At 35.5% G+C, this 23,649-nt stretch overlaps 2 protein-coding genes across 2 annotated transcripts; both read right to left on the bottom strand.

Annotated features, from left to right (window-relative positions):
• Nucleotides 1-18,592: 18,592 nt before the first annotated feature.
• On the bottom strand, nucleotides 18,593-19,608 carry LOC124922751 (phosphoenolpyruvate carboxylase kinase 1-like). The gene is made up of 2 exons (XM_047463459.1): nucleotides 18,810-19,608; nucleotides 18,593-18,731 (listed from the first exon to the last, which is right to left on the bottom strand). The coding sequence occupies exons 1-2, from the start codon at nucleotides 19,591-19,593 to the stop codon at nucleotides 18,661-18,663; spliced, it is 855 nt and encodes a 284-aa protein (XP_047319415.1). The 5' UTR covers nucleotides 19,594-19,608; the 3' UTR covers nucleotides 18,593-18,660.
• A 1,789-nt stretch (nucleotides 19,609-21,397) lies between these two features.
• On the bottom strand, nucleotides 21,398-23,516 carry LOC124918823 (actin-depolymerizing factor 6-like). Its single transcript, XM_047458883.1, has 3 exons — nucleotides 23,446-23,516; nucleotides 21,657-21,935; nucleotides 21,398-21,552 (listed from the first exon to the last, which is right to left on the bottom strand). The coding sequence occupies exons 1-3, from the start codon at nucleotides 23,514-23,516 to the stop codon at nucleotides 21,402-21,404; spliced, it is 501 nt and encodes a 166-aa protein (XP_047314839.1). The 3' UTR covers nucleotides 21,398-21,401.
• Nucleotides 23,517-23,649: the final 133 nt, after the last annotated feature.

Raw genomic sequence — 23,649 nt, forward strand, 5'->3', positions numbered from 1 at the left:
CTTCCCTCTTGGAAGAAGCCGTTCTTTTTCTGGTGACCGGTCCGGTTGATGGAGCAGCCGCCTTCGATTTCTTATGAGCATTGGCGAGCTCTTCGAATTTAAGCTGTTAGTCGAGTAGTCGATCCGCATCCTCATTTCGCTGAACCGCTATAGCCGGTGCAACATCTTCAACTCTTTAGATATGTTGGGCTAGGTCTGCATCCGCCTGTACCGTTTCCTTTTGAATCCGGACTTGCTCGTCCTCGGCATCTTGAATCTTTTGAGCCGCGATTTCATTCGATTGTTCAAGCGCTTTGTCGGCTGTCAGCTTTGCCGCTACCATCTCCGTCAGTTGTTCGGTGACCGCCTTTAGATCGGCTTCGGTCTTGGCATTCTTCTCCTCAAGCGTTGCCATTCTTTCAAGTATGGATCCGGCCTGGACGCCGGATTGAGACAGGTCTCTTTCAACAGTTGTCAGCCTTTGATATGTTGTTATGAGGTGTAGATCTATTAAACCGACCTGCTGGTAGGTTTGAGCAATACCGGTCTCCAACTTTTTAGTTCTGTCAGTCGTTTTGCCGTATAGAAGATCGGTAAAACCGTAGTTTTCCTCAACGGCCGTAATCCGTTCAACCGCGGTGTCCAGCTTTTCATCGGTGAACTCAATTAGCCGGATGGAACTTGTCGCGGTTTCCTTTATCTTCTTTTGCCACGGCAAGATGGCGTCATTGACGAATTCCTCGATTATGTTCTTGACCCTATCCTCGGTTATAGCAGGCACCGATGCATCGTCAGTTTGCGGAGAGTCGTGTCGATTAGTGGGCGGAGTACCCGTTTCGACTTCAATGTTATTGACGGTGGGTTCCGGTGGAGAGGAGATAAACCGACCGGGTCGGGTAATCCTCAGTCCGACACCCTCAATACGGAAAATTCGGCGTCTAGCTCGGGCCGGACTCTCACCCACAATACCGAAGGAGATCGGTCAAAAAAAGGGAAGGAGAAGGTGGTCGAAGAACAATCAGCTAGAAATGATAATGTTGAATCCGGACCGACCGGGCAATCGGAAACCACGGATGAAAACATTTGGCAAATGGGAGAGGAACTCGTCACCCAAATCATGGACCAACTTTACGTTCACACTCACGATGCGAGCGATGTTTATTTTCAATGGGCTCTGAACCGGCAGGAAATCCTCTATACCAACATGCTACCAGAACATCCCGCTGACCGAAGGTACGAAAAACTGGTTGAGATGGAAACGGAAGTGCTCAACCTTATAAAGGCTAAAAGCGTAGTGACCGCTCTTCGAAGAGGTAAGATGGTCGAACTGCATGCCCGGTTGCTAGAAATCACCGATCATATTCAACTTCTTCGTGAAAAGCATATCCCTGGGACGGAGGAATCCTAGTTCGAGATCTTAGTGTTGGATATGCTAACAGTTAAAGAACGGGAACTGACCGATGACATTTGTTCTGCCCTATTTGTCCTCCGGTCTTATAAAATGAGTGGATCTTATGATCTTGATGGGAGGAATGAAAACACCCGGGCCGATTTCGGCATTGAAGTGGCGCATTAGCTTCCCAAGTGGAACGGCGTATCCCCACGACCGTTTTGAAGATGGATCCACCATCTCACAGAAGTTAGAGAAAATTACCATAGCCCAGTTGATTTTAATGCCGTTAACCAAACCGGCTATCATCTCGATCTTCAACCGTGTGAGGCTATCATAGTTGCCTCCTCTTCCTTGAGCCGACTTTGAGACAATCTCGCAAAGCGGTCTATATTCCGGTTTGAGGGAGTTTTTCTTACCAGACACCGCTATCGGTTCTTTGGTGTCCGAGACATCGCGACAAACCGCTTGGAATGTTTCCTCGTTTGTAGGCACCGAGAAGTCACTCCCTTCTGTCGGTAAGCGGAAAACTTCAGCAACCGACTCTTGTGTGAGTTCAAACGGTTTTCCGCCGATTGTTGCCGATATAACTCCATTGCTGTGGACGGCGGTTTGGAAGAACTCGGTGATTGCGTCTTAATATAGAACGAACGGTCCGTTCAAGAAGTGTTCAAGACCGGAAGCGGATATAAGATCTAGCACCCGTCGATCCATTTGCTCCAATTTCTTCGAAGTCGACCTGGAAGATGTGGGTGAAAAGTACAGAGTCGCGACCCATTTTGATTTGGAGAGACCGAGAGATCGAGAGTTTTAAAGCTTGAGAGATTTGAGAGCTAGAGAGAAAAAGCAGTTTCGCGGGAGAAGGAAATAAAATGACTTAGGGATGTATTTATAGTCGCGGATTGGAATGCCAACCGCCGCGAATCGTCACATCAATAATGGGCGGGAAATTTCCCTCCAAAATGTCATTGGGCGGCAAGCAATGGGCGGGAAACTTTGAGCGGGAAATTCTTTGAGCGGTTAATTCATTAACCATTGATTAAGAGGGCAATGATTTAATGCAGCCGGTTATTTATGATGCAGTTATTTAATTGGTGATTTAGGGGAGCGGTAATCGAGTTTAACCGGTGATGCGATTATAACTAGTTGAGCATTTAAACCGATATTTTAACTTTGCGATTTTCGAGCCGATTTTCAAACTTAGTAAATAAAAGTGATCATTTGATTTCTGAAAAAGAACATAATAGATACCGATACAAAGATCGGTTTGAAGTACACAAGAAAGTACGGAAAGAAAAAGAAAATTATGTGACGATCATTTTAGAGAGTTTGTCATCCACCACTTTCTCGTGGAGGACATTCGAGAGGTTCACCAGGGTACCCGGTCCAAGATCTAGATTGTAGGTCCGTAGCATCCGGCTTAAGTGGGGAGCATAGCCGAAACCTTTCTTTGTTTCGACCATGGTTTTCAGTTATTGAAGATGACCAATGACCAGTTGATGGGGGTATTGCTGACGATGTAGGTCATCATGTCAAAAACTTTCTTAGAATAATTCTGGTTCGGAGATTGGCAGATGATCGATCGGTTGACGATCTCGTGAAGGAGTTGGATGTGAGGGGCGAGGCGGGTTTTCAGACCGTAGTTCTCCACCGACACTTCGGTTCCGGAGAATATTTCATCATAGTCAACTGCTGCACTCCCCACCCGGGATGGGAAATCGGAGAACCCTTTAGTGGGCAGATTGAACATTTCTGCGAATCCGCGTTCGGAGAGAAAGATGATATGATTTTTCACGACGGAAGTAATGACGTCCCCGAGCATGGCTGCATTGTTGAAGAATTCCATCACTTCTGGAATGAACATGGGTCCGGATTCTTAGAGAAAGTCACGAAGGTCGGTGTCGTTGAGAGATTCAAAGAGGATTTCCCTCACTTCAACATCCTCCATGTTGAGGACGGAGTCGAAATCGATGCATAAATAATTCCTTAGAGTACGGTTATACATTCTTTCAAATCTTGCTAAGAGAGAGAGTTTAAGAAATTTGTTTGGAGGTATGTTGGAATGATAAAGGGAGGTTCCTTATATAGATTTGAAATTAGAAAAAAAATAGAAGAATTTAATGCTAATATTCTGTTTTATCTTATTAATGTTGGGAATATTTATGTTTCCAAAACTCCTTGGGAAGTAGTTACTTTTGACCGGTTGTGGAGCTCGAGGTGGAGAATCTAGTTGGGAAGTAACTAAGTTTGTGTAATTTCCCATGCAATTAGAATTCAAAAGGTAGTTTTCATTAATGAAGGAGGAATTACAACAAACCGAAGGAAACATATGTTAACCGAAAAAGATCATAATTGAGTAGGATGACAATACAACCGGTACGTACAACAAAATGACCGGTTGTAAGAAGGAGTGACTAATTGCCGGAGGAATTGAGGTGTCGGTTCTTCCTCTTCCAGGCTTTCTCGAACCGCTCATAGAAAGAGTCGGCGGATTCCCTGGTTACGACCTGGGCCTAGTTCAGCCCTTCGCCCGGACAGAGCGGAACTCTGAGTTCCATGAGTAGGGAGCTAATCTGGGGAATGAGACCGGTATGACGAGTGGTGATCATCCAGATCAAGACGTCGAACAACACCTTGGACCAATTGACCGGCGTATCAGTTGTGATAGCGGTCATCATGTTGAAGACTGTGGCGCAATAGGTGTTGGTCACATCCTTACCTAGGATGGCTCGACCGATGATATCATTGAGAAGCTGGTATTCAGCTCTCAATGATGACCGAGCACCGCGATCACTAACCGGACGGTTCGATCAAGAGAAGTTCAAAGAGATTTCGGCCTTTAGTTTGGCTGGAACATTCAGATCGGTAAGACCTTGCTTCGGAAGATCGAAGCACCTGGCAAAATCACTTTCCGAGAAATCAAACACCGTTCCTCCAACCCTAGATTGAATAAGGGTGTCAAAGTACGGGGTACCGCGGAAGACCCTAGCGTTATGGAAAAACTCCAAGACGGTCTCAGGGAAGATGACATCTTTGTCATCAAGAAAGAATTTTAGACCAATGTCTTCAAGAGACTTGATCATTTTGAATATCTCGTAGTGTTATGTTCCTTGAGCGGAGTTGAAATCAACTTGGAGAATGTTTTGAAACTGAGACATTTTTGTCTTAGTGAGATGATAAGTTGATACTTGTGGATATTTTGTCTGATGTTTACCTAACTTATATATTAGTTGAGGGATGACAATATTATCCAGTGTATATCAAGTGATTTAATCTATTAACCATAGGATAAAACAAATTGCATGAATTAGGTGTGTCTACAACCTAAGGTGTGAGTCATAGGCCTGGACGGTGAAAGATATCATATCTTCACGTCTTTTGAGGTATGACTATTTTGCTTTGAAAAGGCATCTTTTCAGAACAGATACATCTAAACGCAGACAGTTATTCCATTTCTGTTCGGAAGCCAAATAATTCAGAGTATATTATTTCCAAACCGGTTGGTTTTCAGTCATTGGTCCCGATGCGGTTAATTAGTGTAAGCACTAAGTAATTGGTCGGTTTACTGTGACTGATAGACAAAGCGGTTCTTCAATGAATACAATGGTAAATTCGGTTTCTGACATTTTAGGAAGAACTGCCAGTTTTGTCTATCTGAACCGATTTTCCCTTTAGAGGTTGAAGGTTTAAGAAATGAGTTGATTAATATCGGTTAAGCCGAGAATGTTTCTAAAGTAAGAAAACTTAGCTTCCTGCAGGGGCTTTGTGAAGATATCGACTACTTGTTGATCCGTTGATACATATTCTAGCCGGATATGCTTCAGCATAACATGTTCCCAGATAAAGTGATGCCTTATGTCGATGTGCTTGGTTATAGAATGTAAGACCGGATTGTATGTGATTGCTATGGCACTTGTGTTATCACAGAAAATCGGAGACTCTTCGGCGGTGATACCGAAATCCTTTAGTTGTTGTTGGATCCATAGGAGTTGTGAACAGAAACTTCTGGCTTCCAGATATTCAACCTCTGCAGTTGATGTAGCAACCGATGTTTTCTTCTTGCTGTGCCATGAAACAAGCCGATCACCTAGGAATTGGCATTTCCGTTGGTACTTTTTATGTCAACTTTACAGCCTACATAGTCTGCATCAGAGTAACTTGTGAGGTTGAAAGATGAATCCTTTAGATACCACAAACCGACTTCAGGGGTTTCCTTTAGGTATTTCAAGATTCGCTTAGCAGCTGTATAGTGAGACTGTTTGGGATTAGCTTGGAATCTTCCACACACTCCGACTGCAAATAGTATATCCGGTCTACTTGCTGTCAGGTATAAGAGTGAACCGATAATTCCGCGATATGCCGTCAGGTCTACTGCCTGACCGTCATCATCCTTGTCCAATTTGATTGATGAGCTCATTGGAGTAGCGGTAGAGGAACATGTATTCATCCCAAATTTCTTTAGAAGTTCCTTTGTGTATTTGGGCTGACTGATGAAGGTTCCTCCTTCGAGTTGCTTAACCTGAAGGCCTAGGAAGAAGCTTAATTCTCCCATCGTACTCATCTCAAATTTGTTAGTCATTAAGGTTGAGAATTTATCACACAGCTTAGGATCGGTTGATCCAAAGATGATATCATCCACATATATTTGAGCAAGTAAAATATGTCCCTTTTTCTCAAATTTAAATAGGGTTTTATCCACTGAACCTATGGTGAAATCATGATTTAACAGAAATGCGGTTAGTGTATCATACCAAGCTTTAGGAGCTTGCTTTAAACCGTATAGTGCTTTATTTAGGCGGTATACATGATTAGGCAGGTCAACATTTTTGAAACCGGGTGGTTGTTCAACATATACTTCTTCACGTAGGTCACCATTTAAAAATGCACTTTTAACATTCATTTGAAAAACCTTAAAGTTTTTGAAAGCAGCAAAGGCTAGAAAAATGCTAATTGCATCTTCCTGTTTGTATCCTTCTGCCATTAATCTGGCTTTGTTCCTCGTAACCAAACCGTCTTCATTGAGTTTATTGCTGAATACCCATCTTGTTCCTATGACTGGTTGATCTTTCGGTCTAGGGACTAGGTACCAGACTTTGTTACTCTCAAACTAGTTTAACTCTTCTTGCATTCCCAAGATCCAATCCGGATCTGACAATGCTTCATCCACCCTTTTTGGCTCAATCTTGATACCAATTGTTAGGATCTAGCTCGCGGCTGGGGAACCGAGGTCTGGCCGGTTGACTCCTTCTGACAACACTGAACGGTTGGTGTTTAATCCGGTTAGAAATTAACACCGGGTTTCAATACTACACAAACTGTCACAAACCCTTGAACTTAGTTCAAGTGCGGAAGTGGTTTGTTTCAGGTTGAAGCAGCACACACACAGGATGGATAAGGCCGGATTTGAAAAGTCGGTTTGGAGTTTGGTGGGTCGGTTTGGGATTCAGTAAGTCGGTTTAAGTAAGATCGGTTAGAATGTAAAACCGACAGAAAGTAAATAACAAGACAGGTTTTTATGGATGTTCGGAGATAAAACTCCTACGTCACCCCTTCCTCTCGAAACCGCGAGAAGGATATTCACTAAGGAATACACAAACACAATATCCGATCGAGACTTATTTTCTGCTCGATAAACACTCGTACAATTCTCACCGAAATTGTAATCTTACTTCAAATGAACACTTGAGCTCTAAATATTGTAGAGAGATAAACTTGTAATTAATAATTCTTAGAGCTTGTAGTTGGTAGAACTGGTAACTCTCGTAACTGCATTTACTCCTCTTCAGCTCCTTCTTTTATAGGTGAAATGTGCCAACGGTCACATTTCTTCTTCTTGATTCTGATTGGTTGAGCAGAGGTTCAGTGTTTCAGACCTGACGGTCTAGGCTTCCAGTGTATAGGTCAAACCGGCTAGGTTTGTCTTTTACTTAATACGGCAACTGTCGGTTGGACAGTTGCCTGCACCTGGAGGGTTGCGTCTTTGATTTATCCTATAGTGCAAAGATCTTGTTGGACGGTCTTCTGCAGCCTGCAGATTGTCCTCAGACTTGTATGAATATGGTAATACTATGGTATGTCCCTTTGGTATCATCTTCAACAGATACTTAAAGTATCTGTTTGCACCGATTGGTTGTTTAGGTTAACCGGATGACTTCAGGTTTTTCATAGCTTCAGGTTAACCGGATGACTTCCGGTTTTGGCCTTGTCTTCTGACCGGTCTTGTCTTCCTGATCGGTTGGATTCTTAACCGGTTGGATTACTTAACCGATTGGATTACTTAACCGATCCTGGTTCTTTAACCGTTCTCCTGCACAGGAAGTTTATTTTTTTAAGTTCTTATTTTAACCGGTCTAATTTATCTAACACATGGGAATAAAAAGAACAAGTTCACATAATCATAAATCATCAAGTAACCTGAACAGCCAGGTAAAGGGTAAAGCTATCAGTTACACAACAATCGCTATGCAACTTCAACAAGGGCTAACAATTAGAATTGGATTATCAGATTATGTTATAATACAACTAGCTTCAGAAAATAATAACATAAAACATTAACAATTATCCAATTTTAGAACAGAATAGTAATAGTATCTACTATATTTCAGTATCAAAATCACAGAATAGAGAATTACTGAATCCAAGATTAAAGCAGCGAATAGGATGGATATAATCCATAATTCTAATCACTCCTCGCGATGATGTGAATAAAATGATAGGACCGAAATCCTACCTCCTGTAATTCTAATCACTCCTGTAATTTGAAATGCAAGAAGGAAGTAGAAGAACCCGTTTTCAATGAATACGAATAGGTGGCGACTCCAGAAGGCGAATAATCGTGAATTCTAGATGAATAGAAGCCCGTCGCAGCTCTTGGAAAGTAGGTTTGGCTCACGCAGATAGTATCTAATAGGATGCATCAACAGCTACCCGACGACCAGAAGAAATCCATGACGCCACTAGGGAGAAATGACGGATATCACAGGAAGACAAAGAACTAGTTCATATCATCATTAATCATCAAGAAACCTGAAACAGAACCAGTTCACATCATCATCAATCATTAAAAAACCTAAAATAGATGTGAAATTTGCATAGAAATAGAGCAGGAATAGGAAGAACCAGTTCACATAATCATCAATTGTCAAAAATCTAAAACAGAAATGTGAAGTTTGAGTAGAAATGGTTCCGGGAATAAGAGGAATTTGTTCACATCATCAAGAAATCTGAAACAAGAATGTGAAATTTGAGTAGAAATGGATCGGATTGAAACGAGAGACTAAGAGATTGAAGGTTTGAGTTTCCATTAGATAGAGTGAAAGAGAAGACTGAAGAGAAGAGAAGTGTTGGGTCAGTTTGTTTTAATAAAGTTACAATTTTAAATTTTGTTAAAAATAAAAAAGTGGATATTGATGTGGCCATTAATTATACCATGTGTTATCCACCTGTCAAAATATTAACGGAGTTTATAAATTCTGTCCATTAAGGTGTAAATTTGACAACAATGTTAAAGGTTAGGTGTTAAAATGACATATTTTAAGTTAGATGATAAATATGAACAATGAAAGTTATAAATATGATATTCTTCCCAATATTGAAGGCATCCTCTAACTCTTTCCGTCAATTCTTCATCTCTAGCTTGAGTACGAAATTTGCTATGAATGATTTGAGTCATTTGCATTATTTTTGGGGCATTTCAGTAAGGCCTAATATAAATTGTATGTTCCTCTCTCAACGAAAGTATGCGTCTGAGATTGTTGATCGTGCGTGCGGGTATGTCATCTTGTAAGTCGTCGACTACGCCGATTGATACCACACTGAAACTTGGGGTTTCAGTCTCTTCTCCTGTGTCAGATTATTCTTTGTACCGTAGTCTGGCTGGTGCTCTACAAATTTGACGTTTTCTTTTCTTGATATCACGTATGCAATTCAACATGTTTGTCTCTTAATGCATGATCCCCGGGAGGTACATATGATGACTTTAAAGATAATTATCTGATATATTCAGGGAACTCTTGATTTTGGCTTTCATTTGTCTTCATCCTCTGTTACATCCCTTTTGGCTTACACTGATGTTGACCTGTGTCTACTTGGAAGATAATTTAATTTCTTGGTCGGCTAAGCGCCAAACCATTTTGCCCCATTATAGTGCCGAGATTGAGTACCAGACGTTTGCGAATGTGGTTTCGGAAACTTGTTGGCTACAAAATTTACTCCTAGAACTTCATTGTCTGGTTCCCACCGTTAATCTTATTTACTGTGATAATATGAGTAAGATTTACTTCTCTAGTAATCTCGTTCAACACTAACGGACGAAGGACATTGAGATGGACATTCACTTTGTTCGTGAGAAGGTCTCACACGGTCAGGTTCGAGTTATTCATGTCTTATCTCGCTTTCAATTTGCGAATATCTTCACGAAGGGGCTTTTGATAGTTTTTTTGAAGAATTTTGATCCAATCTCAACATACATCGCCCACCTACTTTGATTGTGGGAGTGTAATAAATGTAATCATTTTAATATATTAGAGATCCCTAAGTTAGTGAATCTAAATATAATCAATTTAATACATTGGAGATCCCTAGATTTTTGGATATCAATATTATAATATTGTATATATATAGTTTACATTTTGGGATGAATAGAACGGCGGATTGTATTCCTTTACATACCACAACTTCAACCCCTTATTAAAATTGGAGCAAATTCACAGGTTGTTGTCTGACCCCAGAAAAGTTAAAATCCTCCTAGATTCATATTGTTAGTCTACCGATCCATTTATGAAATTTTGAAGCAATCACAAATCGGTAACTCTACGACGAATTGCTGGAAATCAATGAAGGAACATTGGTTAAAACCAACCTACAATGGGACATAATAAAGGTTAACAACACATGACAATCGATTTCGGCTCAGATTCAAATAGAGGATAGAGACCTTATCTACGATCTCCCGTATCAATTGTGGATAGGGTTCCAACACTAATTTTCTTTTGAATCCAAGACTTGGTTCAAGCTACCGAGCTCCAGCGAGAAAATTAGAATAGAGCGGAATCCACCAATCAATCAAGGAATCCCGACCCACAATAAAATTTCTAGCCCAAACATCCTCCCGAGCCAATCTATCCCCCAACATTCAATCCATCAATCACTGCCGATAAACTCTAAAGCTAGAACATCACAAACACATACCACTCCCCATCCACCCCCTCATTCCCACACACCCTCCATTCCCACATTTAACCGACTTAACTCTCTACATTCTCTTGATATAACAAACACACAACCTCATTTATCACAATCACCTATTTATACGGCTCAATCTCTTTTCGACCTAAATCCTTGTTGGAATTTAGATTATGTAGATGATTTTTATTATATGAATTGAAATGAGAATTTAAAAATAAAATTGAATGGGCAAGTCCCAAGAATAAAATTGAGTTAGTGAATTTGTCCAAATTGGAAAAATAGCAAAATATAGCATTTTTATGATACATGGATAAATCATATATAATATGATATTATGGTAGTCTTGTTGTTTAAACTAAATGACTTAAATTAAAGTTGTAAAGTTTAAAACATTTTATCATACAAGATAAACAAAAAACAAAGACAATTTTATTTGTTATTAGTTTTTCCATTAATCCAAGTGGTGTTTAATTTATTTGCAAAATGCATTTTATTGTATAAAAATAAATTAATATATTTTGATTAAATGTTAATTGCATGAGTCAATTAAATGGGGTATTAATATCAATATGCAAATGAGAAATTTTCAATCAAATGCAATAATAAATGCATACGTGAAACCTTTCAAATGCAATTGATTGCATTAAATGATTTTATTCTACGTTAAAGAAATTAGTCATTATGTTTATTGGTTAATTTATCTTTATATAAATTCTCAATTGATCACACATTGTTGAAGAGACAATAACAATTGCAGAATTATATAGTTTTTATCCTTCAATCACCCCAAATGAACTTTATTGTTTTTTATTTTCATCATCACAAGAAGCTAGTTATTTCTTAGTTTTTCAGAAAAAATCTTCCATTGATCATTTTAATTGTGGTTCCAGACAATTCTACTTTGATCCCGGTGATAATTCAGGTATATTTGTCAAGTTCACTACGTAGTGATTCTGGTGCTGAATCACTACTAGATTCGTTGTACCCTAGGAGACAACCATCTGATAAACTTCAGCACAAGAAGGAGACAGTGAAACTATTTTAAGGGAAATGTGTTAAACACATGCCTCGATTCAACATTTGATTTCAGTGATTTCGTTTCTTTATATATTTTAGTTTATTTAACTTCTTTGTAATATTATATTTTTATATTTTCTGTAATTTTCAAGACAAAATTACTAACAATCCCAACCGATGTAACATCCCCGCAATATCTTACACGAGAAGACATAAACATAATTTTCATATAACATACATCTTAACCCAAATCCAAACTCACTAGCACGTGAACCCCCGTCGGCCACCACTAACCCTATCATTATCTAATCCCTCCCACCCCAATCATTTCCTCACCTATCATTTATAGCACATAAATTTCCTCACTTTTTTCCATTCACACAAACTCACCTCTTGAACCCTTTATCGAAAACTATTTCTCCATATATCCAACCTCAAAACCACCGAACTATATTTCCCCCTTAAAACCACCCAACTAAATTTCCCCCACCCCCTTTTTTTCACCACACTAACCCTTTAGTATCGAAACCCCCTAAAGTAACTAGTCTAGTGCGGGCGTCAACACCCGATGTTAATAATTCTAAGAAAATTACTAATGGTGAATCCTAAGGGAAATTTGAAGATATGATGAGTTTTATAAATACTATTCACATTGAAACCGTAGATAGTAGATCAAATGCATCAAATACCCTAAAGAAAATGTGTAAGGAATGATTTTGCAACTAAGATTGTGATAGGGAAACTGTGATCCTTGTAGAGGCACTAACATGATCGTTATTGCCCAAGCATCACTTGAATTGGTGATTTCGGAACCTCAATCAACCCAAGGTTATTTATGTTAAACAAGTTAATCTCATGGAATGTGAGGGGTTTAAATCAAGGTTTTAAAATACATGGTCGGACCGCCGGTCCAACCGGTCCGACCGCGAAACGGTAGAGAAGGCGGTTCAATTTTTTACTTTAATACGTCTACCTTTCGAACCGGTCAAAATTCGGTCCGACCGGACGGTTTGACCAGAAATCTGAACTGGAAATTACCGGTTGGAAAGGTTTTTCCAAAATCATCTTCATTTGCTTGCCTCTTTCTCTCACTTTGTACTCTTTATAGTCTGTCTCCTCTCCTGCCTCTTTCTCTCACTTTGTACTCTTTATAGTCTGTCTCCTGCCTCTTTCTCTCTCTTTGTACTTTTTATAGAGATGAGAGATGAATTGTACTTCAGTTTTTTTTATTACTTATTAAATTAAATTTATAGAAATAAAGATATATATTATATTTTATTTTAATATAATTATAAATTATTAAATTAATATCTCTTTTAATTTATGCGTTTATGAATGTCTGTTTGAATTAATGTTTAATAAGAAAATGTATTAAATTTGGAAAATGTCTTAATATTAAAAAAATATTTGATTAATTTTACACATGTCTAATTGAATATATATATATATATATATCATTTATGTACCAATATATTTAAATTATTTTTTTTAATTTAAAATCCGGTTCAACCAGTTGTTCAACCGGTTGGACTGAAGTTCGCCAAAAAAATTGGGTCGATGACCGGAACGGTTTTCAAAACCTTGGTTTAAATAACTCTAGAAAAGAAGTTCTATTTTTTCTTTTATCAACTCTTGTAATTGCGACATTATTACTCTCCAAGAAACAATGGTCTTGAATCTCGAGAAAAACCTCCTTACCGATTTAACTAAAAGTAAAAAATTTAAAAGGTCAAATCTAAACGCTAATGGACATTCTAATGAATCCTTATTATTTGGAAGAAACTATCTTTGGTGCATTTCATTAAGTCCAAATGCCTCACTAAAGGGAACATTTGGGCATTCGGTGTTGTTTATGGCACGATCGACAATAATAAGAAGATTACGTTTATCTAGGAGCTATATGATTTATAAAACCAATGGCTCATACCTTGATGTTTTTATGGTGATTTCAACCTGGTTAGGACACCAAACGAAAGTAAAAACTCAAGTAGTTTCACAACGAAGATGGACTTGTTCAACACATTCATTGACGACTCGTTTCTCATTGACCCTATTCTCGAGGGTGCCAAGTTTAAAAGGAAAAGTGATTGCAACAATGGAAGTATGTCTCGCATCGATAGATTTATTTACAACTCAGAATGGGAGAACCTTTACCATCCAACAAGACAATATGCTAAAACAAGACGACTTTCTGACCACAAACCCCTTTTCCTAAACTGTGGCCAAACCTCTCAGCCTAAACAACCTTTCAGATTCGAAAATGCTATTATCTTGGATCATAATTTTGTGTCTAAAGTGGGGAATAGGTGGGTGGATCACTCACCGATTGTGGGGAGACCATATTTTATCCATTCTTTTAAGCTTAAAAATCTCAAAAATTTCATTAAAGAATGGAGGCGAGTCAACTTTGGCTCCCTTCGTTCTAACATTACTAATGTATCCTAAGATATTGATATCATTGATAGGTTAGAAGAAGAAAGAGATCTGACTGAAGCTAAAACCTCTAGCAGATGCACCCTTATGGAAAAATCCGACTTTCTTTATAAATGTGAAGAAGATAACGCAAGACAAAAATCACAATATAAATGGCTTAAGGAGGGGGATTCTAATAGAAAATTCTTTCACAACTTTGCAAACTATTGAAAAAAATATAATCAGATATTTATCCTTAAGGTGAACAGAAATTAGATCCTTGAGGCATACTCCATTCGAGATTTCATTCTTTCTTTCTATGAGAGTCTTCTCACAGAGCCAGTTTGCGAGAGCCCAATTTTGGGAGGAAACAATTTTAACAAAATTAGCGAGCAACAAAAGTCCTCTATCGAGTAGGATTTTATAATTGAAAAAATTTGGGAATCTATTACAAGTTGTGATGGAGACAAATCACTTGGACCTGATGGATACACAATTGTTTTCATTAAGGAGTCTTGGGAATTTATTAAGGAGGACTATTTGAGCTCATTCAAGCACTTTCATTCTACGACTTTCTTTGACAGATGTTGGAATTCTAGATTTATTGTCCTTGTTAGGAAGATTCAAGGGGCCAAGGAACTCAAACACTTCATACCTATTAGCCTTGTGATGAGCTTCTATAAAATCTTGGTGAAACCTTTATCTAATAGGCTCAAAGTTCTTTTGGTAGAACTAATTCTCCTAACCAGATGGCGTTCGTACAAGATAGAAAGATCACCGACGATTCTCTCATTGAAAATGTGTGCATTGACAAGAAGAAAGGGGACATGATGCCTTTGTAAACTTAATATCTAAAAACTTTTGATCACATCAGTTGAGATTTTATTTTCTCTCTCCTTGAGAAAACGGGTTTTGGAATGAAATTGAGGAGTTGGATCAAAATTTGTGTTATTGAACCTAAGTTGTCAATTCTTATCAACGACACAATGTTTGAGTTTTTGTAAGAGCTCGAGAGAGCTTAGACAAGGGGATCCTTTATCACCCTCCTTTTCACGATGATTATGGAAGGTTTGTCAAAACTATTCGATAGAACCATCAACGCTAGTATTTTCACAGGAATTAATGTAGGAACGATGAGGAGACCCAACTACATATCTCACTTACTTTTTGTTAATGACACTATTTGTCTTACTAAACCTACAACAGAAAACCTTCATTCTCTTCGGCAGATTCTTATTCTTTTTGAAGCATGCTCAGGGTTGAAGATTAATAAAGAAAAGTCTGAATTTTTTTCACCAATAACGTTCAAACACTCAAATATTGGTCGAAATTATGGGGTTCAGAATTGATTCTCTCTCATCAAAGTATCTCAGCTTTCCTTTCGGCGCCAAATTCAGTTGCAAGGATATTTAGAATCCTATCATCGAGAAAATGGGAAATAGGTTGGTTCTTTGGAAGAGAAAACTTTTCTATAAAGACAATAAGTTGGTCCTCATTAAGAACTCCCTCGCCATAATCCCAACATTCACTATATCACTATTCTCTATCCCTGCATCGGTGGCTAGCAGAATGAACACAATCATTAGGAATTTCCTTTAGGGCAGCTCCAACTCATCTAATATCACTCACTTGGTGAGATGGAACATAAAAAATATTGACATTGTTGACGGAAGACTCAAAATCAAGGACTTCTCCATTTTCAACACTTCGCTCCTCTATAAATGGTGGTGAAGATTTCTCAACGAAAACAAAAGTCTCTGGAAGAAAGCAATCATCGCCAAAGTACGAATTTTGAGATAACGAATGGATGTTTCTTTTTAGAGAAAGTATATGGGTAGAAGTCTATGGGGCCGTCTCTCTAAAACATGGTAGAAGCTCCACCCCTTCTCATTTTTACGATTGGTAATGGTAAGAAAATCGATTTCTAGAATGATCCGTGAAACCTTAGTAGAAAATTACCAAACTCTTATCGGGATCTTTTTGAGATCTCTAGTAAAAAGGAAGCTAAAGTTCTAGACAATTTTTGTCTCATATTTAATCAAATTGTTTGGAGAACCCCTTTAAATATACGACTTTCTATCGAAGAGGAGGGGATACGAGATCTCTTCATATATGTTCTTACTAACGTTTCGATTGACGACAAATTTTCTCTATCCGACTCTCCCGATTTTAAAACTAGCTACATTTATCATGCGTCTCTCCAAAAAAACTTCATCGTGGTTTCCTTGGAAAGAGGTGTGGAAATAAAAAATTCCATCAAAAATCTCATTTTTTGGTTAGAAAGCTATCAATGGAGGAGTCTGGACATCTAACAAATTGAAAAAGAAAAGATTTCATCTCGCTAGATGATGCAACATTTGTTTGAAGAGTAAAGAATCTATTTCTTCTTCATTATGACCTTGCCAAGAGCATGTTCGCTCTTCTGCAGAACCTACTTCAATTTCAATGAGATACACCATCAAAATTCGTTGACTTCTGGATCAAATGGATTGAATTGAGTTCTAGCAACAAAATCGCAGACGACTGTAAACCAATTCTCTTCATCATTTGGTGGACAATCTTAAAAGAAAGAAATTGAAGGGTTTCCGAAGGATAAAAATATAAATACGACTGTCTCAAAAAATTTAGGTTACACGCGTTCACATCATTATTGATAAAGACTAACAAATTAGTAACTAAGCTATCGAAAATCAAATGACTTATTTTTTATTAAATTATTTACTATTGTCGATAAATGATTAATTAGACATTTTTAGAAAAGGAAATTTAAACACTTTCAAATAACCACGTATCATCTTCATCGTAAACTTTAACCAATATTGTAAATCAAAAAAAAAAAAATATTGAACAGTTTCGTGACATTGCAATATACTACCCTCTTGTCATAGACATTGTACCATAAGTCCATACTTATATGCTATAAGGGCCTACCAAAGCCTCGAAAATAAAATTAACAGTATTCATCCATAAAGACCACATTAAGAGTTGTCTCAATGATCTCCATCGGTCCCGAAAGCCCGGCTACTTAGAGGTCATTAGTGACCGAGGTGCAGAGAATTACTAGCTTGGTATATCACTTTTTATTCGCATCATCACAACCACTTTCTTCTCTTTCTCACTTTTTCTTCCTTTCAAATGTAACACATAAAAATATAAAGTGCAAATGGTACATGAATTACAAAAAACTTACTTTATTTGTACAAACCGTTTTAGGACTGACGATTAGGATGTACATGTAAACAAATTAGTTTATCGAAGTTGTTCTTCATCGTAACTAGATTCGTAATTTCTTTAAATTCTTAGTTTTGGATTAGAAATTGAAATTAAGTTACTACTCTTAAAAAGCTGAGATTCGACTTTAATATTTTCAACTTTTTCTCTAAAAATGAATTAGGTAAAGATTTCTCTAATCTTAAAATCATTCCCATTTTATTTTATTTTATTTTCAACTTAATAGATTGTGCGAGCGAGAAGTTAAAAAACAATTATTCCTCTCTTTTTTAACTTAACTTTATTGTATTTTGTGTTCTTTAATATATTTTTTAGACTTTGATTATAATGTGGTAAATGATCATGCATGTGATTAAGTTCTTGATTTAGAGAATTATATGAAATGTTGGTACATGAATATTTTATAAGCCTTTTAAGGATATGTGTTTGACTCACTTGCAATAATTTAATTGTGTATATTTGTATAGGTGAATATAGATGTAATTTCAAGTTGGTTGATTATATATATTATCACTAAATATATAAGAGTTATAATTATGAAATCTTATAATCTAAATTATACTTTATTGTGTATGTTAGCACTTTATGTAACTTATGTGTCAAATTAGAAAATATCTATTTAAATATAGGAAAATCTTATTTATTTCTTTTGACTAAATAAAAAGAAAAAGTTAAAAAAATTATTTGTCTTTTTGTAATGTTTATAGACTGTGTATATGTTATTGTTATATTTTATTTAAAATAATTATATATATTAAACAAAATTTATTCACTCCTAGGTTTTAATTGAAAATGTTATACTTTGTCAATATAGTTAATTTTTGTTTAATTAATAATTTTGAAGTTAATTGGCAGTTGAAAGTCAATATAAAATAATTTGAATTCAATTCTATTATAAAAATATATATAGTAGGTCCAAATTCTTAAATTAGATTAAATAAAATTTTGAATAAAACTTCTGGTTAACAGTTAAAGTGATATATATATATATATATATATATATATATATATATATATATATATATATATATATATATATATATATATATATATATATATATATATATATATATATATATAAATGAGAGTACACCTTAATTCGACGTGTCTTAAAATCGTTAAAATAAAATTTCGTTTTTGTATAATTTTATAACTAATTAGTTAATTAAATTGGTGATATAAAACATTTTAAAACCGAGTTTTAAATTTAAGGTTTGAAAGAAGATATTCGAAATTTAAATTGTCAAATTCCAAAATTTTCAAACTTAATTATAATCCAACTATTAAACGATTAGGATTTAGGAATTAGATATAGAGATTATAAACATGATTTATAATTAATTAGGGTACGTGAGATTGATTGATTGATACTTAACCATAGAAATAGAAACGATCGAAACATCTTCAACATATCTCGCATGATTTGAACTTTTGCATGTACGAGATTAACGCAATTCTACGTTTACTGATTTACTTCCTTTCTTCTTCTCCAACGACGAAGTCAGCCATGGATGCCCTGCTTTCAAACCTATTTACTTAGCTCCAATTAATTAACATCTAAATTTATAACATAATTATGATCAATTATACTTACTCAAAACTTCTTCCGCAGAAAATCTACTCGAAATGTCCTTCCTGATCATACGCCTCAACAAATCCTTCGCTTCCGGCGTCACCGAATGAAAATATCTAATCGGAAACCTCAAATTCCCCCGTAAAACAGCTTCAAAAATCTCCGCCGGAGAATCACCATGAAAAGGAGCAACACCAGCAAGCATTATATACAAAATAACACCCGCACTCCACACATCAACTTTCTCACAGTAATTCCTTCCCGTCAAAACCTCCGGCGCAACATAATAAGGAGTTCCGACAACACCTGTCATTTTCTCCCCTTCCCTAAAGCAAACAGCAGATCCAAAATCAGCAAGTTTCAACGTATTTCTATCATCAAACAATATATTATCCGGTTTTATATCTCGATGAGCAATGCCTTTTCGATGACAGTACGCGATCGCTTCCATCAGTGGTAATATAACGACGGCTGCTTCTTCCTCAGATGATACGTGGCCGCCGGTTAGTTTTTGGAAGAGATCGGAGGAGGTACAGAGCTCGGTGACGATGTGTAGATAGGAATCGTCTTCGTAAACGTTGAAGATCTGGAGAATGTTAGGGTTTGGAGATAGAAGATGCATGATCTTGACTTCATTGTAGAGACATTGTTGATCGATTGAATCAACGGAGACGATGGTTTTATCGATGGATTTAACGGCGAAGGATTCGCCGGAATGTATAGAGTAGCACCGTGAAACGACGCCGAATCGACCACGTCCGATCTCCTTACAAACTCTGTAATCTCTCTTCAAATCGTCACTCATCACTTTCTTTTTTTTCTTTCCCCCATTTCTGCCCATTTCTCAAGTATACATTATAAAGGAAATTTCTTATACTAAGATTCCGCCACGTGTCTAATCCAACGGTACAGGATCTGCCATGGAGAAAAAGGAAAAGTTATCCGAAACAGGCTTTAAATCGGAGATATTTACCATATTGCCATTTGAGTTTTCGTACAATTGTTGCTGTGGATGTTTTGCACCAGGTGGGAGACTCTGTTCCTAGGACGACGACACTTGTTTGTTTATTTACCCTTGTATTTTTAATAAATTACAGATCGTGCCACTGCCCATTTTTCCTTACTTTGAGATTTAATTATATTAAATATGATTTTCTATTAAATTTTATTAGATCAAATGTTATAAATTTATTTGTAAATTATAATACTTATTTAAATTATATTAATTCAGTTCATATTAAGAAGTCCAGCTTAGTAACTTAACTCTAATATGATACAATATTACTTTAATTCAGTAAAGTAATCAATTTATTTTTTGTATTTCTTTTATAAAATAACTTGTAGATTAAAGCTCTTTCGTTTTGTAACCTTTATTAAAACTTAAATTGTTTAAATTTGATTCTCAAAACATGAGAAAAAAAAGAAGTAAAATTTAAAATGAGAAAAGAAAAGTAATACATAAAGACATATATATAATAATTAATAAGACAAAGTTGTAATCTTTGAAATGAGTATATGTTTGTGGGGACAAGTTTCCGTACCATACAAATGTCAGTTTAGAAAAAATCATGCAAGAATTGCTCCACCCGTTACCAGTTACTCTATAAACGACAAATAGCTCTTCTCAAATATATTATTTAATTTATTATTATACATTTTTTTTGTAATTTTAATTTATACACTTCATTTGTAATTTTAATTTCTTTTGTATAAAAATCACGTGAATCTAAAGGAAAGATGATATAAATTTATTTATTACAAAATGACCCTTACAAAGTAAAAAGTCAGACAAAGGTGAATAGCAATGCATAATAGTGATGTTAGATTGATATTAATAGTTAATATAATATATAGTATTTAATTATGAATGTGATTCTATGTCAAATTAGCTTATGAACGAAAAATATGCAGTTTATATACTTATAATAATGTAATAATGAAGTATTATATTTAAATGAAGGAGAACTAGTATATAATAATTTTCTGTTTTATTCAAAGAGTTTCAAGTGAAAATCGAATTTATCGTATTTTGGTCTATTGTGTGAATTTATATATAAATTAAAATTATTAAAAAAGTGTAAAATAAAGTCATAAATTCAAAATATTTATTATATATTATTTTAAATAAAATTATTAAGTGAAAATATGAAATATAATTTATAAAAAGGATGAATTACTAAAATATTATGTATGTTAAACTCTATAGAGTTGTCAGGTATATCATAAAGTTTATTTGGAAAAAAGAAGTTTGATTAGTAAAATGATAAAAATGTGTTTGGAAAATGAATTATTTGAAATAAATGATTAAAATATTTGTATATTTAGTATCTTAAAGTTTATTAAAAATAAAGTAAGGATATTTGTATTGTTTTAGTTGATGATAGATTTGAACAAGGGCTAACTAAATATATGTAAAACATTCTTGAAAGAAAAACATGCATGATGAAAAATAAGAACCCTAACTAACCATCATTTGCATTTAGCACTTACCAGGTCCTCATAGTCTGCCTTTCTAGGTACCAAATCATTATTTACACAGCAATTTTGTGCTAAACAGAGCCTAAATTCACATAGAACACTGTCTAGTTCAGCATTAATACTACTTTGGAGAGTTCAGTTTGCCCGTTTTTTCAGAACATCAATGTTCATTTCGGTGGGATCTGTGGCCTGAATCTCATAATGAATGCCCTGCAGCTCCCACCTGACTCGGGCTTTGGATATAGCATACACCATCTTCGAACGAATACTAGCCACAGAAGGACACCTGAAAAGAGAACACAATGATTATCTTCAGCATCAGCATCAACACAAACCAAACCAATCTGATAATTTAGTTTAGTTTCTAGCTAGTAAGAATAACTTAATTACCATGCAATGAAAAATATTTTGCTCTTTTGGCAATTCTCAGAAGTCACAAATTCAAAGTCATAAACTGCATAACGACAGTCATTATGAGGCAAAGATGCAGTGAAATCATCATAGGTATCTGAGCGGTTTCCACTCTTCTCAACCACAACTTCTTTCTTCTCATCATCGATCTTATAGATCACATAACGGTGTTCCTTCTTCCTCTGCAGTTCCATATATGTAGCTTTGCTTTCATCAGCAAATCCTAGGCCATATGATATTGATGCATCTGTCTGAAATCTAACTAGTTAAATAAAATAATTGATGAACAATTATAGAAAATTGAAACAGAATATGTATCATCAAAGCACCAGATCTTCAATGATTTTAAATTCTCTTGCATCCAAATCATAATAGGTACTTAAATCAATGGCATTCACTCTCTGTACAACGTTTTGGTTCAATTAATTCAAAGAATTAGCCAATAACAGCAACATTTTCATGACTAATTGAGAAACTGACCTAAATAAATGTCATAAGTCATGTGAAACAATGCTAATCGAGATCTTATGCAACAGAAGGAAAGTAATAAAAGGTAATAGAAACGATTTGTAGTAATTGAAGCTGATGAACATAATCGAAGCAATCAAACAGTCATGAGCAGTGACCTAATAAATAATCCGCATAATTTCATATCAGATCATCGTAGTATTATAAAGAGATTGAATGTATGGAGAACTTACCCCTGTGAAGGACATAGCTGAAGATGATTCGAGTTCCTGAGGGAGGGAGGGAGGGCTAATAGAGGGAACGACGGTTGTCTTGGAGGAGAGATAAAAACGTATATATACTTTGCTTTGCATATAAAAACGAAGAGATATATCTTTCCTTTTTCCTTTTCAGCAAACAAGTGAAAAAAGAGGCGGGAAACATGAATCGGTGAAATTATATATAATACCTTAGAATCTTTTTATTTTTTTATTTTATAGAATTGTATCATTTTTTTTCTTTTTCATATTTTGTAACTTTTAAATTTTAAACTCATAAATTTAAGATAATAAAAATTACTTAAATTAGTGGATATAAATTATCAATATTTTTAAAATAACAAAATAAATCAAACATCAAATTTTTTTTTGATATAATAAAAAAATCAGTAATTATATTTAAACCTGAAATTATACTGAAATAATATTTATAAATTAAAAATATACATTATTTAAAAATAAATAAATAATAACTAGTGAAATAATAAATAATTTTGTCTAATTTTTATTTTATTAATTAGATTCATACATATATGGTAACAAAGAAAATTCAAAATTTATTTGAATTTCAACTCTTAAGATATTATTTTGTTTTCTTTAATCTTAAATTCATTTCCTTTTTCATGCAGATTTGAGGTTTAATTATCATTGTATTTTATTTTCTATCGTTTATTTCATTTTTTTAACAAATTGGAGACTTAACTCTTAATATATATTTTTTTTTTCATAAATTTAGTACGGTTTTACTATTTGAGATTTTTTTTATTAAAAAATATATATTTCAGTATGAACGATATAATATTCATACCGTACCAAAATCGATCTGTAATTTGTATCGTACCAAAATTTAGATACGATATACATACGATTTTGTATATGTCAAAAATTTTAAAAAAAGAAAGAAAGAACTGAGAGTTGGAGCCGAAATAAGCCATCACCTGGAAAGACAAATAAGCCGCCCACTTTTTTTGGGAGCAGGTTTTCTTTGAATAGAAGGTAATGATTTAGAATTTCACGTCATCGATATTCAACCGCCTACCAACCTCATCCTGAGAACAACCTCATCCTGAGAAGACCTTGGCTGCCAAGCCCCTTGTTGGGTGCTTGAACGCATATTTCTCATATCAATTAAGACTTGCAAAGTTAAACAAGGGACGTGTTAAATCCCCAAAAACAAGGAGAAAGAAGTATGCCGACCTAGATCCACCAAATAATCATAAAATCATATCTTAAGAATCAACCCAACA

Source organism: Impatiens glandulifera, chromosome 1, assembly GCF_907164915.1.
Source record: "Impatiens glandulifera chromosome 1, dImpGla2.1, whole genome shotgun sequence".
Lineage (NCBI taxonomy): Eukaryota > Viridiplantae > Streptophyta > Magnoliopsida > Ericales > Balsaminaceae > Impatiens > Impatiens glandulifera.